At 41.4% G+C, this 14,450-nt stretch overlaps 1 protein-coding gene across 1 annotated transcript in view; it reads right to left on the reverse strand.

Annotated features, from left to right (window-relative positions):
• The window catches only part of sad (Cytochrome P450 family protein sad), a 42,217-nt gene that overhangs the window by 16,770 nt on the left and 10,997 nt on the right, over positions 1-14,450 (reverse strand). The window contains exons 3-4 of the mRNA XM_073968624.1: positions 1,440-1,649; positions 1,036-1,247 (exon numbers count right to left, since the gene is read on the reverse strand). Of these exons, the coding sequence (XP_073824725.1) occupies positions 1,036-1,247; positions 1,440-1,649 (422 nt within the window). The remainder of the gene's footprint in view (positions 1-1,035; positions 1,248-1,439; positions 1,650-14,450) is intronic.

A 14,450-nucleotide genomic window follows, 5' to 3' on the forward strand; every position in this document is an offset into this window, starting at 1 on the left:
AGGAAGGTCGAAGCAGAATCTGCGAAAGTGGGTCTGGCGGTAAACGGCGAAAAGACCAAATTGATGGTGTCGACGCGCAAAGTGTCCATAGAGCTCGGACCAACTGTGGAAGTTGGTACCTACAATTTTGAGGTAGTTAAAGACTTCGTCTACCTCGGCACTGCCATAAACACAAGAAACAACATCAGTTGTGAAATAAGAAGAAGAATTGTATTGGCCAACAGATGCTACTATGGTTTAAGTAAGCAATTTAAAAACAAAGCCACATATCGTCAAACTAAAATAACGCTCTACAAAACACTGATACTACCCGTGCTGATGTATGGCTCCGAAGCATGGGTACTTGCGCAAGCAGATAAGGCAGTGCTTGGTGTGTTTGAGAGGAAAATTCTTCGAAAGATCTACGGGCCAATTTGCGTTGACGGTGAATATCGACGTCGCATAAACCACGAGCTGTATCTGCTATACAACGACATCAATATAGTTAAACGTATCGAGATGCAGCGATTGCGTTGGCTAGGCCATATCATAAGAATGAGCGAAGATGAACCCGCTAAAATGGCGTATAAATACGGACCGCTTGGCGGTGCACGCAGAATTGGCAGGCCAAGGAATAGATGACGCAAAAACTGGATGAAGAGATGAAAATGCGCGGTATTCCAGACTGCGAAGCAACAAATAGAGAGAAATGGAGATCTTTTCTTAGTTCGGCCAATGGAACAAATGTTCTGTAATGGGCCAGCTAAGTAAGTAAGTAATAGAATGTTTATATTATAGCTTTTAATCGGGTGAACCTTCTTTTTTGACATATACCCATTGAATTTGATTAAATCCGGTTTATTACAGAAGAAAGCAAGATGAACCTACAGAAAATTTATTTTTGTTGTTGTTAATTTATCCACTGTTTAAAAATATTGCTTTGTTTGTATATAAGAGAGGTTTAATTTATGTACATATGGCTATGTTGAGTTTAACATATGCACCTTTACGGAAAATTTTATTTTATTCAAAAAACAAAAAAGTTCCACAACTTACCATCTATGGACCATCTGTAGAGCTGCTGTTCTAAATTATCGACGAGCATACATTCATATCCAGAACTTTCTTTAACATGCAACAAATCTTCCCTCCATTTGGCAATTAATTTTGTGGTACACTGGCGTACGTGCCAATCCATCCAATTCAGATTACCGCTAAGTAAGATACGGCTTAAGAGGCGACGATTGTGAAACCATTCTTCACCCTCCCTGCAAATTTGGAACGGAATTGAAAAAAAAAGAAACAGTAAAACAAATTTCTACAATCCATCAAAGGATGATGGAATAACATTTTGGATCTTATGCTAATTTCAACATTTTATATTCAAATATTATTCTTGTCTCGGTGTTGTTGCATCCGCCTTTCTTATTAGTGTTGTTGTTCTTGCTGTTGGTACTTACATAAAAAACAAACCCCTTTGACAGTTGTGCTCTTGATTGTAAAGAATCCAAGCATCGGGCAGTGGATGTCTGGGATATGAACCTTCATGCTGAAATACTGAACGCATTAAATGTGCTGAGGAGACAAATATGGCATCTTGAGTACCACCTAAACGTTCACGAAAGATGTCGCCATATTGTTGATGACGTTTGTCAATGTAGATGTGTAGCCTGAAAATGGAAATTTTGTAAAGAAAAAGAAATATTAAATGATCTGCAGACTGATTTTTAAAACTAACATAAAAAAATATTCGACTCTCAAAACAGAAAGAAAGGTTAGAATAAGGGGAACAGACAAGCTGAAATGAATTCTATTTTAAAGGTGATGCAAGCGAGTTTCGAGACAACTCCCAGGAAGTTGGAAAGAAATCATTTAAGATCGCCTTTAAAACAAAAATAACTTTAAAACAAAAATAAGGAAGCCTTAGCGATTTTAAAAGACATGATTGCGTCATTATAAGTTTGTCTTTTTAGATAAACGGAAAGGAAGAAGCGGCTTAAAGGAGTTGTTATAAAAGACCGTAACTACCAATCAGTGGATATGCGTTCCTCTTACCTGAAGCGAATTTATGGGATACTCTAAATAAGTTGTTAACAAATAATTTATTATCATCTTTAAAGACGGCTTGAAAAAAAAAAACAAGTAAAAAGTCGTTAAGTTCGGGCGGGCCGAACTTTTTATACCCTCCACCATAAAATAGTCTTATTTAAAATGGAATAATTAGGGTCCTTTCACAATTTTAGGTGGAACAACTTTTCGACAATGGATAGACTCCTACTGCCTCCCACTATTGCTTAAATTACACTGTGAACACAAATGTTGGGGCAGAGATAATTCCTTTTGGAAATGAAAGCCTTTGGTGTGTACATTAAAAACAACGAAGGGCAGATGCGCCGTGCGTCGATCTTCCGCGTTATGGCGTGTTGAAGTATTTGCAAGAGACCCTGTAAGCCATCATGAATTAGCATTATATCTTAGTTTGTTGTTTTTGTAGAGCACTTAAACAACAGTGAACAAAGATATAACGCTAATTCCTGATGGCCCACAGGGTCTCTAACAAAAATTTTATCACGCCATAACGCGGAAGTTCGACTCACGGCGGATCTGTCCTTCGGGGTTCATAATATACTCCCCAAGGCCTTTCTTCCCCAAGAGGAATTTTCCGTGCCCCAGACTTTCACCTCCATTTTGTTGCACAGTTTTCTCTAATCTAATCTAAAAAATGTGTTCAGCTAGGTGAAAGGTACCACCAACGGGGCTATATCAAAAAATCAACCTATCTTTAATTTTTTTTTTGGCCGAAAAGTTTTATAGCTGCAGGGACTTCAAGAGTCAAATTGAGGGTAGTTTCATCAAAACAATGTAGACCCTCAAAAATGGTTCCATATTGACGAAATTTAGTGAAGAAATTTCGTGACCACTGAAAATTCCCGAAAATCGGGAGGTACAGTTATATGGGGGGATATACCAAAACATGTTGACGATGTTTCGTAGGAAATGTTTTATGACCACTGAGAACTTCAAATGTCAAATTACAGCTATTTCGGTTAAAAATTGTAGCTAAAATTCTCAAAAATACCGAAAATCGGGAGGTACCGATATATGGGGGCTATACCAAAACATGGACCTATGTTGACGATGTTTCGTGGAGATGTTTCATGACCACTGAGAACTTCAAATGTCAAATTACCGCTAGTTCGGTTAAAAATTGTAACTAGAATGCTCAAAATACGGAAAATCGGGAGGTACGGTTATAAGGGGGCCATACCAAAACATTGACCTATGTTGACGATGTTTGGTGGAGATGTTTCATGACCACTGAGAACCTCAAATGTCAAATTGCAGATAGTTCGGTTACAAATTGTGGCTAAAATTCTCAAAATACCGAAAATCGGGAGGTACCTTTATATAAGGGCTATACCAAAACATGGACCTATGTTGACGATGTTTGGTGGAGATATTTCATGGCCACTGAGAACCTCAAATGACAAATTGCAGCTAGTGCGGTTAAAAATTGTAGCTAAAATTCTCAAAATACCGAAAATCGGGAGGTACCGATATATGGGGGCTATACCAAAACATGGATCTATGTTGACGATGTTTCGTGGAGATGTTACATGACCACTGAGAACCTCCGATGTCAAATTGCAGATAGTTCGGTTACAATTTGTGGCTAAAATTCTCAAAATACCGAAAATCGGGAGGTACCGTTATATGGGGACTATACCAAAACATGGACCTATGCCCATATCCTTTGGGATATAAGTTTGTTGATCACTAGGAACCCTAAGTGCCAAATTATAGCTAATTCGGTCTGCAAATGTGGCGAAGAACGTCAAAATACCTCAAATCCGGAGGTACCGTTATATGGGGGCTATACCAAATAGTGGACCGATATAGCCCATCTTCGAACTTGACCTGCCTATGGAAAAAAGACCCTCGGGTGCAAAATTTCAGCACTCTATCTCAATTATTGCGGACGCTAGAGTGATTACAACAGACGGACAGACAGACGGACAGACGGACATGGCAAGATCGTCTTAGAATTTTATCCTGATCAAGAATATATATACTTTATAGGGTCGCAAATGATTAGTTCGATGTGTTACAAACGGAATGACAAACTTAATATACCCTCCATACTATGGTGGAGGGTATAAAAACATAAGGAAGTCTGAATAAACGGCATGAAAGGGTCGGAGACATAGTCGACTTAACTATATACCCTACATACCAATCATAGGCAATTATAGGGTATGCATTTCACGTGATGCTAAGTATCTGATGTATTCCTTTATCAGCTTAGTTGAACCAAAACTACTTTTGTTTGTTGTTATTGTTGTTGTTGTAGCAGCTTCTACAAGTACATTTAAATCTTTATTTTATTGTTTCGGCTCTGCCTCCAGCTCCAAATTCAGAAAGGACGCCACCTGAACAGGATTCGTTCAAAGAGAGAGTGGAGTTAAGATAGTTGGTTTGGTTGGGCAGTTAAACAGGTGCTGCGTAGTATGCGGACTGGTGCCACATGCTGGGCAGATATTCCGCGTGCCATCAATCTTGGCCCAGTAAGAATTGAGGCGGCTGCACCAACCAGATCTAAGTTGTGCCAACACGACTCTCGTTTGTATTGGCAGCTGTTGTTCTTCTGCTGCCACGGGTGGTTGATCATCGTCGAGGACGATATTCGCACTGTAGGCTGCCAGAGCCTCTGCAACCGCTTCAGTGTGAATGTCTCTTAAACCTGCCTGGTATGCACGTTGATCCAGATGTTCTCTTTTATATCTTTGGACCTCTCTCTCCAGATCTCGATAATCCTCCATAACTTGCCTGGGGGGGGGGGGGGTTCAGGCATATCCACCAGATGGTGATTTGGGTGGTCTTGCCTATAGCATCCAAGCAAGAACTGCATCGTCAACATCCTGTTGTGTCGACGCACAGGAAGGATCTTGGTCTCCTCATGTAAATGGTCCACTGCAGATGTAGCTGTTCTCAGGGCAGCATTCTGGCAGATTTGTAGTTTATGACATTTCGTATCACTTACGTTAGCAAACCACGCTGGCGCCGCATAGCTTACCACAGACCGACCTATCGCGTTGTATGTGGTTAACAAGGTTTCTTTATCCGCACTCCAAGTGCTACCGGCTAGGGACTTGAGGACCTTGTTCCTGTTTCTCAGCTTATCGCAGATAACTGTAGTATGCTGGGACGACTTATAAATGCTATCGAATGTGACCCCTAGGACTTTGGGGTAGTTTGAGGTCGGAATAATTGCACTGCAAACATTTGCGCCGTCCATGTGGTGAACAGTGTGGCTGTTGACTTAGTGGTGGATACAAGATCAATGAGATAGGCATTTAGCCTGTCAAAAACGTTACCGATGTTAGGACCTGACGCCATGAGTGTACAATCTTCCGCGTACGTAATTAACCCAATGCCGTCGGGAGGGCGTGGAAATGCAGACAGGTAGAGGTTAAACAGTTCCGGAGATATCACCCCTCCTTGGGGATCTCCCTGCTTCACTCTAAATGCTATCGAATGTGACCCCTAGGACTTTGGGGTAGTTTGAGGTCGGAATAATTGCACTGCAAACATTTGCGCCGTCCATGTGGTGAACAGTGTGGCTGTTGACTTAGTGGTGGATACAAGATCAATGAGATAGGCATTTAGCCTGTCAAAAACGTTACCGATGTTAGGACCTGACGCCATGAGTGTACAATCTTCCGCGTACGTAATTAACCCAATGCCGTCGGGAGGGCGTGGAAATGCAGACAGGTGGAGGTTAAACAGTTCCGGAGATATCACCCCTCCTTGGGGATCTCCCTGCTTCACTCTACGGGGTTTGGATTTCCTGTCTCTGAATTCCACGTATGACTGGCGACGACACAAATAGTTGATGACTTAGCGTTTCAGACAAGGCCGGAGGGTAGTATTCTCGATATCCTCGAACAGCCTAGCATGGCTGACCGTATCAAACGCTTTGGTCAGATCCAATGCTACCATCACTGTTCTATGACATGGTTTGTCCTGGTTGAGTCCTCGTCCAATATATGTGGAAATGGCGTGCAGTGCTGTTGTGGTATTATGCTGCTTCCAGAATCCGTGTTAATGATACGCAAATGGATAACATGTTCGTATGCTGGGGAGGAGTAATGCCTCGAGTATCTTTGCTACTGGCGATAAAAGTGAAATCGGCTTGTATGACTGGCTCATCCCAACTGGCATCTTTGTCAGGTTTCAGCAGCGGGACCACCCTGCCTATCTTCCAGGCATCGGGAACTATTAGGGTGGCTAGCGATAAGTTGAGAACCTTGCTAAAATACTCGACTCCTGCTTCATCCAGCTGTTTTAGCATCACCATAGAAATTCCGTCAGGTCCAAGCGCTTTGGATGACTTTGCGCCTCGGATAACATCTGCAACATCATCCATCGTAAATTGTGGCGGTTCTTCATCGACTGGAAGAGATCGCAAACGACGCAAAACACTTCTCTTCGCCCGGTCACTATCGGTGTGATCGATAAATTGTCGGCAGAAATAGCCAGCGCACCTCATCGGATCTGTCACAGCCACGCCGTTAAACTTGACAGATGTCCGCTCGTCTCTCCCACCAGGGTTCGATAGCGCCTTAACCGTTGTCCACAATTTATTACAGCCGGCTCCAATGTTGCAGCACTTCAGATGTTCTAGCCACTTTTTCCGCTTGTGTTCACCGACTAATCTATTGACTTCCATTGTCAATTCCCTGACTCTGGGGTCGTTAGGGTTCGAGCGGCGAAGCTCATCAAGCTCATTAGCTAATCGCGTCGCCTCTGCTGGGAAATTGGGACTTATTTCAGGTATTCGACCAGCAGGAATAAAGCGAACGGCTGCAGCAGTGATAATGTCTCGGAATTTCTTCTCTGCTACCCAAACATCAGAGGGATTGGGCAGTTCTCTGAAGCGTTGATTAGTGAACTCTCTAAAACCTTGCCAATCCGCTTTCCCATGATTAATGAAAGTGCGACCCAAGGGAAATGACGGGTTGCCATGTCACGTCATTCGTCAGGCCGGGTGACACGATGGATATGTCAGGCGAACTGTGGCAGTCTCCTCTAATCCTGGTGGGTGCGTCCTCGTTCGCAGTGCAGAATGTGGAGCTATATATTTGCTCAGCCAGATATGTACCTTTCTGATCATTCGCTAGAGCTGAATGCCATAACTCATGATGCGCATTAAGGTCCCCTAGGACCAGCCGGTTATCATCTCGCAACAGAGATCTGATGTTAGGCAAATAACGCGGGGCACAGCTATTGACCGGCGGGATATACACATTCAGCAGTTCTATCTCTGCGGTTCCACACCTTACCTCTACCCCCATACACTCCAAGTATGGATCCCTAGAGTCTAGCTCAGGCGAGATAGGTCTGTACTGGACAGACTGGTGCAGTAGGAATGCAAGCCATCCATCCCAACTTCTCGTACGATCCTTTCGTTTGTCGTGGCAGCTGACGCTCCTCAGCTGCGATAGATGGGGAATTTGACCTCTCTTTCTACATCATGAAGATCCCTCCTGACATGCCTGGGTGAGGAGACCTATTCAACATTTGGTGATTCGTATGGCTCTCACGATAACACCCGAGAGCATGTCATTGTGTTGCTGTACTGGAAGAATATTTGTCTGCTCATGAAGATGGTCCACGGAAGGCATGAGGTGGCACCCTGTTGCAGTTCTCAGGGCGGCATTTTAATAGGTTTGAATATTTTTCCATCTCGCTGTACTTACATTCGTGTACCACACTGACGCCGCATAGCTTACCACATACCTAGTTATGGCGTTATATGTGGTTAACAGGGTTTCTTTTTCTGCACCCCAAGTGCTGTCGGCTAGGGACATGTGGACCTTGTGCCTACATCTTAACCTGTCCAGATAGCTTTAGCATGCACGGACGACGTTAATATGCTGCCGAAAGTTACACCTAGAATATTGGGCGGAATACTGCTACCATCGACCATGATATTGCACTCAGCGGTCACCTCCGCAGTCCATGTGGTGAACAGAGTGCCCGTATATTTAGTGGTGGATATTTGCATATTTCTCCAGTGGGAAAAGGTGGTAAAATCAGTCAAATAGGAGTTCAACATTTCAAAATTACATCAGGGAAGGTACCTGAAGTCAAGATCCTACAATCATCCACATACGTTACGATCTCAATGCCGTCTAGAGCGGTGGAATATATGAGAGCTTAAATAGTTCCGGAGATATCAGCCCACCTTGGGGAACACCCTATGCGGGGCTTGAACTTCTTGTTCCTGAATTCTACGTACAACTGGTGTCCACACATGTAACGTTTCATAATTGGCTGGAGGGTCTGCTGAAAGTCCTCAAACAGCGTGTAGTGCTTGACGGTATCAAAGGCTTGTGAATTGTCGAGCACAAGGAAAACTATCCTATTGCACACCTTGTTCTGGTTGAGTCCTCGGCTGATATGTGTTGAGATGGTGGGTAGCGTTGGATAGTTATTTCTGGCAATGGGGAGGAATAAAGCCTCTAGATTCTTTGCTTCGGCCGACTAAAGCGAAATCGGTCTGTACAATTCACCTGTTGGCATACTTGCTTGGCTTCAGTAGCGGGACCACTCTGCTAATTTTCCAGACTTCGGTGACAGATTGCGAACTTTGGTGAGATACTCGACTCCCGGTTCATTTAGCTGGTTACTATAGAGATTCCCTCAGAGACCAACGTTTTGGATGATTTTGTGTTCCTGCATTCGCAACCTCATCCATTGTAAACTATAGTGGTCCCTACTCGGCAGGAAGAGATCTAATGGAACGTAGTACCCTTCTCTTCGCCCTTAGGGGTGCTCGATAAACTGTCGATTAAAATAACTTTTTTATCTCTGACTAAGATCCTATGTTGATTCTTTCGGATTAGAGAGTGTCTAAACCATTTCCCCAATTCACTTATTCCCTATTCAATGTTTCAACTCTTTAGAAAATTTAGTCATTTGTTCCGAACAACCTGTTGTCTTCCAGTGTCAACTCCCTGACTCTGGGGTCACTGAGATTGTCTCGACGAAGCTCACTACGCTGATTCGCTAATCTCGTCGGCTTTGCTGAGAAATTAGGTGTTAGTTCAGATATTTGACTAGCAGGAATATGTATTTCGAGTGGCTGCAGCAGTCTCTCGAAAATTCCTGTATGCTACCCGAGCATCAGAGGGATTGGGAAGTTCTCTGAAGCGTTGGTTGGTGAATTTTATGAATCTATGCCAATTGGATTTTCCATGGTTAAGGAACCTTGCTTAAGGCGTTCAGATTTTATGAAGTCGTGTGGTCTATTGGTGTTGTGTCATTGGTGGAGATAATACGAGTAATAGGGAGATTGTCCGATCTATGGGAAATGGTGGGTTGTCAAGTCACTTCATTCGTCAGACCAGTAATGGGATTCTCTAATGCATTTTTGGTTACTGACAAAAATCGATAAAATTGCTATGCTTATAATTTCGGTAACTAACGAAATCCGTCGGTAAATTAGCAACCAAAACAAGTAAAAAAGTATCCGTCGGCTTTGCCGACAGAGATATACCCTCAGCCTGTATATATTGAAAAAAATTTTTCCCAAACAACGTATGTATTTAGGTGGTTTTAAAAATGTTGGGCATTTGAAACGACAAAAATGTTCCTTAGGATTAGAGATCAAACGTTTTGCGGAGCAGATACTAAAAGGAATGGATCTACATTGACCATTATGGAAGTGGATCTCCAGCCACTACATATGGTGCCATAGGGGGTTTTTCGGGATGTTTGCTCAAGAAGTGTGGACTTGCCTCTGAAAAAATGTTTACCATCCCAATTGAGGCAGCGAATGCAAGTTGCTTTAATAAAAATCAAAGTGATTCGATAGCAGGTCTTAAAGTGAACTTATCCGAAATTTTGTGCGGGAGGTACAGGATAGAGTGGACAAATATAATCCATATTTGAACCTGATCTAAATCTAATAGATATATTAGGATGTGTAAAGTATGGACCAATTCGGCCACTCCCTTCAAGAGTTACCGTATGAACAAATTTTCCGAACATTTTTGAACTTTTGTGGGGAAGGTACCTTAAGAAGTGGACCGATATGGCTTATCTTCTATAAACTTATATAAACTATGTTTGGACCAAATATTAATAAGGCCAAATTTTGAACCGAATCGGCAGATCCGTTCGAGATTTATCTTGCGCTCCAACCACCTCACATGGTGTCATAGGGGTTTTTTGCAACTTTCAGGCTACTTTCTCAGGAAGTATAGACTTGCCCTGAATAAAACTTGTACCGTCGTATGGAGGGCACTGAATACAAGTTGCTAAAACAAAAATCAGAGCGATTCGAGAGATGGCCCTAAACTGAACTTTTCCGAAATTTTGTGTGGGAGGTACCCGAAGCAGTGGACCGATTGAGTCTATATTGAAACATTGTCTAAGTCTGGTACACATTTTACGATGGGCAAAGTATGGACCAAATCAGTTACTCTCTTCAAGGGTTATCGTACGCACAAATTTTCCGAAAATTTTCGAACTTTTGCGGGGGAGGTACCGGAAGGAGTGGACCGATAAAATCCATCGTTGAACTTGAACTAAGTTTGGACAAAATATTACGAAAGCCAAATTTTGGACCGAATCGGCAGATTCGTTCGAGAGTTATCTTGCGCTCCAACCACTAACACGGTGTCATAGGGTTTTTTGTAACTTTCAGCCCCATTTTCTCAGGAAGTATGGACTTGCCCCTAATGAAACTTACAGCGTCGTATAGAGGACAGCAAATACAACTTGCGTAAATAAAAATCAAAGCGATTCGAGACCAGGTCCTAAACTGAACTTTTCCGAAATTTTGTGTGGGAGGTACCCGAAGGAGTGGACCGATTGAGTTCATATTGGAACCTCATCTAAGTTTGGTAGAAATTACACGATGTGCAAAGTATGAACCAAATCGGTTATTCCCTACGAGAGATATCGTGCGCACAAGTTTTGCGAACATTTTTGAACATTTGTGGGGGAGGTACCTGAAGGAGTGGACCTATATGGCCCATCTTCGAACTTAAATCGAATCTGGACAAAATATTTCGATACCCAAAATTTGAACCGAATCGATTGATCCGTTCGAGAGTTATCGTGCGCACCAGCCAGCCAGACAGACAGACGGACAGACAGACAGACAGACGGACGGACATTGCTAGATCTACTCAAAATTGTCTGAAACGTATATCGTACAAACATACTTGGGATCTAAAACCATTATTTCGATGAGGCACATTTTTGGTCGTATCAAAGTGTAAATACCCTCTTTAGCCTAAAGGCTGAGGGTATAATAAAGTTGTCGATAATTCATACCGCTAGCAACAGCGTTGCCAACTTTTATTCATAATTTTCTGTTTTAATTTTACCGACTTTTGCAGGTAGCCAAAAATGCGTTAGAGAATCGCACTACTAGTGACACGATAGATATGTCAACCGAACTGGTGGGTGCGTTCTCGTTTGCGGTGCAAAATATGGAACTATTTGTTCAGTCAGCGCTATACCTCTCCGCCCATTTCCTATGGTTAAATGACACAACTCATGATGTGCATTGAAATTTCCTAGGATCAGCCGCTTATCACGTCCCAACAGTCGCCTGATGTCAAGTGAATAACGCTATTAATCGGCGGACACAGTTATTATTTAGCAGTTCTATCTCTTTGGTTCCATATTATGGGACTGCAATATGATTGCAATTACGCCACCCCCCACTTCTCGTACGATCCAAACGAAGTACGCTGTATCCATCACAACTTGTTTCCTGAATCGTCGCCGCTAATCGTCTTCATCTAATAAAATTCACAATTTCAATGATCTTGCCACGAATACCATCGCAATTAATCTGCAGGAATGTTGCATTGCCAGGAACTGAAGCAACAATACGCGTTGTTAAAGCATTCGGCTGGTGCTGCTTTAGGTCAGATAGTTCACAACGCCTACCCATGGTGCTCTTGAAGCAACTTTAAATGGAAGGTGCTTACACCTGCGAAGTTTTTGCAGATTCTGAAACTACAATATTCGTACATAGATGAGAAAAATCAAAAAAACAAAAAAATTGCCGGAGCGCTTTTTAAATAAATCGCGATTCAAGTTAACATCTTAGGGTTTTTTTAGGTTTTCACTATTTTGCTTGGAAATCGCAAGTCCTATCGAAATGGGACTAAAGAAAATGTTGTAGCTATGAAGGTTCTTACACCTGCGAAGTTTTTGCAGATTCTGAAACTACAATGTTCATAGATGAGAAAAATCAAAAACAAAAATATCGTCGGAGCGCTTTTTAAATAAATCGCGATTCAAGTCGACATTTTTAGGGGTTTTTCAGGTTTTCACGATTATGCTTGGAAACCGCAAGTCCTATCAAAATGGAACTAAAGCAAATGTTGTAGCTATGGAAATTCTCTACAAGAATGACTTCTATGATTATTGCGTAGGTTTTACCGTTATTGAGATATAGAAGTTCAAATTGGGACAATGCATTGACTGTATCGCCTCCTTATAAAACAATGTCATGACCGCAATTTCCCAACTTAAAGTTATATATCTCGAAAATGGTACAACCTAGGAAAAAATTACGAAAGCCAATCTTGTAGAGAATTTTCACAGCTTTAATATTCTTTCTAGTCCCATTTCGATAAGACTTACCGTTTTCAAGCAAATCGTGAAAAATTAACAAAAAAGCTAAACATTTGACATGAACATCTATATATCGCAAAAAATGGTAAAACCTAGGAACAAATCATAACGGTCAATAGAGAATTTTCACCGCTACAATATTTTCTTCATACCCATTCCGATAGGACTTGCTGTTTCCAAGCAAAATTGCAAAAACCTAAAAATGTGAATTTTGACCGCGATTTATTTAAAAATTCCTCCAGCGATTTTTTCTCGTTTTTGGATTTTTCTCACCTATGAACATTGCTGTTTCAAATTCCGCAAAAACTTCCTAGGTGTAAGCGGTTTTCACTTAAAGTTAGTTAAGGCGCACCATGTTTGACATTGTTTTTATAAGGTAGCGATACAGTCAATGTATTGTCCTAATTTGAACGTCTATATCTCAATAACGGTAAAACCTAGGAAATTATCATAGAGGTCAATCATGTAGAGAATTTTCATAGCTACAATATTTTCTTAAATTCTATTTCGATGGGACTTGCTGTTTCCAAGCAAAATCGTGAAAATCAAAAACCCTTATAATGTCAACTTGAATCGCGATTTGTTTGAAAAGCGCTCCGGCGATTGTTTTTGTCTTTTGATTTGTCTCATCTATGAACATTGTAGTTCCAGAATCCGCAAAAACTTCCTACGAGTAAGCACCTTCCATTTAAAGTTGCTTCAAGATCGTGTATAACAGTAAGGCAAGTTTGTAAGGGCATTCAGTAACAACTGTCTACGAACGCGACACTTCAAACCAAAGCAGAACTGAAGAGAATTTTGTAAACAAAAAGAAGGATGAATTACACTGTGAACACACCTTTTGGGGCAGAGATAATTCCATTTGGGGATGAAAGCCCTTGGTGAGTATATTAAGAATCCCAAAGGACAGATCCGCCGTGAGTCGAGGGTAAATGCACAAAACGACCACGAAAACGCCACAAAATCGATTAGTTGTCAATGAGAGCCGTACCTAAAATTTTCTGAACGAAATTTTTGCAGAACATTTCGAAGCTGAAAAACTTCATCTTGTGGCACTTTTATAGCGGCTCTTAAAATAAAGGACGAAAAGGACATTGAAGGAAGCGAGTTAGAAGGTCGAAGTGCTCTACGAAAATAATCCTCATTCGATTTGACTGAAGACATGTCATTTCAAAAATAAGCTAAACAACAGTGAACAAAGATATAACGCTAAATCCTGATGGCTTACAGGGTCTCTAGCAAAAAACTTTATCACGCCATTACGCGGAAGTTCGACTCACGGCGGATCTGTCCTTCGGGGTTCTTAATATACTCACCAAGGGCTTTCATATCCAAAAGGAATTATCTCTGCCCCAAAATTAGTGTTCACAGTGTTATTTGCCGATGGAGGCCTTTAAAGGCACTTTGTGCAACAAGTTTTGGTTCTATGCAAAAATGTTTCGGTCTTTCACAAAGAAGGATCTTTCGGATTTTTAAAAGAATACTTTCTTTATTAAATTGGTTGGAAACAACTATAAATCTTATTTGAGTTTATCTACTCGCCTTATCTTATATTCCAAAATCTTTTTTATACTATTCTAAAGATAAAGAAATTATGCTGATACACTATGATATGTCTCAAAATTGGAAGGTCAATTGTCATATACTCTATCTACGCAGTTATTGTCGATTAAATCGACAATTGCATAAGCCCTTTGTAGGTGTTTTATTTACGCTACTAGATTTGTATTTCCTCAATGTCGATTTTTTGCAATAAGGTATTTTTCCAGACTACTTGAACTGGCTAAAGGCTAAAAAACAAAAAA

Source organism: Musca autumnalis, unplaced genomic scaffold (genome assembly GCF_047663935.1).
Source record: "Musca autumnalis isolate F117 unplaced genomic scaffold, ASM4766393v1 scaffold_1, whole genome shotgun sequence".
NCBI classification, from domain to species: domain Eukaryota; kingdom Metazoa; phylum Arthropoda; class Insecta; order Diptera; family Muscidae; genus Musca; species Musca autumnalis.